The sequence below is a fragment of the Camelina sativa genome, chromosome 7 (genome assembly GCF_000633955.1).
Source record: "Camelina sativa cultivar DH55 chromosome 7, Cs, whole genome shotgun sequence".
Classification (NCBI taxonomy): Eukaryota; Viridiplantae; Streptophyta; class Magnoliopsida; order Brassicales; family Brassicaceae; genus Camelina; species Camelina sativa.
The window spans coordinates 6,329,874-6,333,213 of record NC_025691.1 but is presented as its reverse complement, the minus strand read 5'-3'; the positions used below and the strand labels follow the sequence as shown (position 1 = coordinate 6,333,213).

Sequence of the window (3,340 nt, the reverse complement as noted above, 5' to 3'; positions counted from 1 at the left end):
TTGATTTTTTTAGTTTTGTAGTCTTACAAACAAATCTCCTTTTGTTCTCCCTTAGGTTTTTCCGATACATGTTACTCCTCTTCTCGGTGCATCAAATGGCTCTCGGTTTATTTCGTATGATGGCTTCTCTAGCAAGAGATATGGTCATTGCTAATACATTCGGATCTGCAGCAATCTTAATAGTGTTCTTGCTTGGTGGATTCGTTATTCCAAAAGGTTAACTATCACTAGCTACTTCACTACTTCTTGCATAAAAGAGTTTATTTGTTGATTCGAGTTGCTAAAATAAATTACTCTTTTCATTTGCTACAGCTGATATTAAACCCTGGTGGGTTTGGGGTTTTTGGGTTTCGCCATTATCCTATGGACAACGTGCCATTGCGGTCAATGAATTCACAGCCACACGGTGGATGACGGTGTGTTCAATAATCTCTTATTCTAGCTAATATTACTTGCATTATAATATACAATGCTTAACTATACACTTTTAAAATATCATGCAGCCATCCGCTATATCGGATACTTCAATTGGATTCAACCTTTTAAAGATACGTAGCTTTCCCACAAATGACAATTGGTATTGGGTTGGAATTGCGGTTCTCATTGGTTATGCAGTTCTCTTCAACAACGTAGTCACTCTCGCCCTGGCTTATCTTAACCGTGAGAATCTCTATTGCTAATGATTTTTTTTTTCTAGATATGTGTAGCAGTATTGTGAGGCTTAGTTCTTTTGTTTTTTTCTCTTGCAGCTCTAAGAAAAGCTCGAGCAGTTGTCTTAGACGATCCCAATGAAGAAACCAAAACTGCTTTAATGTCAGATTCAAAACAAGGAAAAAGTGAGAAAAAGGGAATGATCCTTCCCTTCCAACCATTGACAATGACTTTCCACAATGTCAACTATTATGTTGATATGCCAAAGGTTTAAATTCACTTCTCTGTTTCAGTCACTTTTTTCGTATCAGCTCTTGTCTATGGTTTACGTAAATGTTTATTCTTTTCTTTTTTGGAATTTTAGGAAATGCGTTCTCAAGGTGTCCCAGAGACAAGACTACAGCTGTTATCAAATGTGAGCGGAGTCTTTTCACCTGGTGTTCTTACAGCTTTAGTTGGATCAAGTGGTGCGGGGAAAACGACGTTGATGGACGTTCTTGCTGGTCGAAAGACAGGTGGATATATAGAGGGAGATATTAGAATCTCTGGTCACCCAAAAGAACAACGAACGTTTGCTAGGATCTCCGGGTATGTTGAGCAGAACGATATACATTCTCCTCAAGTCACTGTTGAAGAGTCCCTATGGTTTTCGGCTAGCCTTCGTCTTCCTAAAGAGATCAGCAAAGAGCAAAAGAAGGTTAGTAACTAGCTCTGAATTAGTTTTATTACTCCATTTGGTTCTTCTGATTTGGATAGTTTTACTGAAAATATGTTTTCATGTTTTTTTAGGAATTTGTGGAAGAAGTAATGAGACTTGTAGAGCTTGATACTTTGAGATATGCTTTAGTAGGGTTACCTGGTACAACAGGACTATCTACAGAACAGAGGAAACGTCTAACAATTGCGGTTGAGTTAGTAGCAAATCCATCAATTATTTTCATGGATGAACCAACATCTGGACTTGATGCAAGAGCAGCTGCAATTGTGATGAGAACTGTAAGGAACACTGTTGACACTGGAAGAACAGTGGTTTGCACCATTCATCAACCAAGCATTGACATTTTCGAGGCCTTTGACGAGGTTTGCCCTAAGTTTTCTTGGATTACAAGACTGTTATGAATTGTTGTGTTATCAATGGATGATCTTAACGTATGTTCTCTTTTTGCTCAACCTTAAAAATACAGCTGCTTCTAATGAAACGAGGGGGACAGGTTATATATTGTGGGAAATTGGGTAAACACTCACAGGTTCTTGTAGATTACTTTCAGGTACTTGTCTTGGCCTTCTCTTCTTCGTTTTAGATCTTTGCACTCAGTTACTTGTGCCCCAAGTAAAATATGACAAACCCTAAACCCTTTACAGGGGATTAACGGAGTGCCTGCAATATCAAGTGGTTACAATCCAGCAACTTGGATGCTTGAAGTAACTACGCCTGCTTTGGAAGAGAAATATAACATGGACTTTGCAGATTTATACAAGAATTCTGACCAATTTAGGTAACTATCACAACACATATAACTACATTTTTGAATCTCTTTTAGCATATAAATATCAAAATTTTAAAATCTAACCATATATACTATGTTGTACAGAGGAGTGGAGGCAAACATCAAGCAGCTTAGTGTTCCACCAGAAGGTTCAGAGCCAATAAGCTTTACTTCAAGATACTCACAGAACCAACCATCTCAATTTCTACTCTGCCTCTGGAAACAGAACCTCGTCTACTGGAGACGTCCAGAATACAATCTGGTGAGAGTGGTCTTCACAACGATTGCTGCGCTTATACTCGGCACAGTCTTCTGGGACATTGGTTCCAAGAGGACTTCTTCACAGGATTTGATCACTGTAATGGGGGCTCTCTACTCGGCTTGTCTATTTCTTGGAGTTAGTAACGCTTCATCGGTACAACCAGTTGTATCAATCGAAAGAACGGTTTTTTACAGAGAGAAAGCGGCAGGAATGTATGCTCCAATTCCTTATGCAGCTGCTCAAGGTCTTGTGGAGGTACCTTATATTCTCACCCAAACCATCCTCTATGGTGTCATCACATACTTCACCATTGGTTTTGAAAGAACACTCAGTAAGTTTTCTTTGATTCTTTTTTCCGTAAAACTCAATCATTCTCTATCTGCATTAACTATATAATTAATAATACTAATATAATGACATTGGAACGCAGGCAAGTTTGTATTGTATCTGGTGTTCATGTTCCTCACCTTCACCTACTTCACCTTTTATGGCATGATGGCGGTTGGTTTCACCCCGAATCAGCACTTAGCCGCGGTTATCTCCTCTGCGTTCTACTCTCTCTGGAATCTCCTCTCTGGTTTCCTCGTCCAAAAACCAGTAAGTATTTCACTCTACGAAGTGATGAAAGGCCGCTAGTGCATTCGAACAATCAAGAACTTTTTTTTTTATGATGTCATGGCTATTAAAGAATTTGATTCTTTAACCTATTTTAATGTGTTTGTTTTGGTGTTTTCAGTTGATTCCAGTGTGGTGGATATGGTTCTATTACATATGTCCAGTGGCGTGGACACTTCAAGGAGTGATCCTTTCACAGCTAGGTGACGTGGAGAGCATCATAGACGAGCCAACGTTCCATGGCACGGTGAAGGAGTTCATTGAACTTTACTTCGGCTACAAGCCAGATATGATCGGTGTATCTGCAGCTGTTCTCGTCTGTTTT

The 3,340-nt window shown here is 39.2% G+C and overlaps 1 protein-coding gene across 1 annotated transcript in view; it reads left to right on the top strand.

Annotated features, from left to right (window-relative positions):
• Positions 1 to 3,340, top strand: part of LOC104700507 (ABC transporter G family member 31) — an 8,297-nt gene that overhangs the window by 3,852 nt on the left and 1,105 nt on the right. The window contains exons 10-19 of the mRNA XM_010416029.2: positions 56 to 216; positions 313 to 416; positions 504 to 660; positions 750 to 919; positions 1,016 to 1,348; positions 1,441 to 1,731; positions 1,836 to 1,919; positions 2,014 to 2,147; positions 2,244 to 2,731; positions 2,831 to 2,997. Coding sequence (XP_010414331.1) covers positions 56 to 216; positions 313 to 416; positions 504 to 660; positions 750 to 919; positions 1,016 to 1,348; positions 1,441 to 1,731; positions 1,836 to 1,919; positions 2,014 to 2,147; positions 2,244 to 2,731; positions 2,831 to 2,997 — 2,089 coding nt within the window. The remainder of the gene's footprint in view (positions 1 to 55; positions 217 to 312; positions 417 to 503; positions 661 to 749; positions 920 to 1,015; positions 1,349 to 1,440; positions 1,732 to 1,835; positions 1,920 to 2,013; positions 2,148 to 2,243; positions 2,732 to 2,830; positions 2,998 to 3,340) is intronic.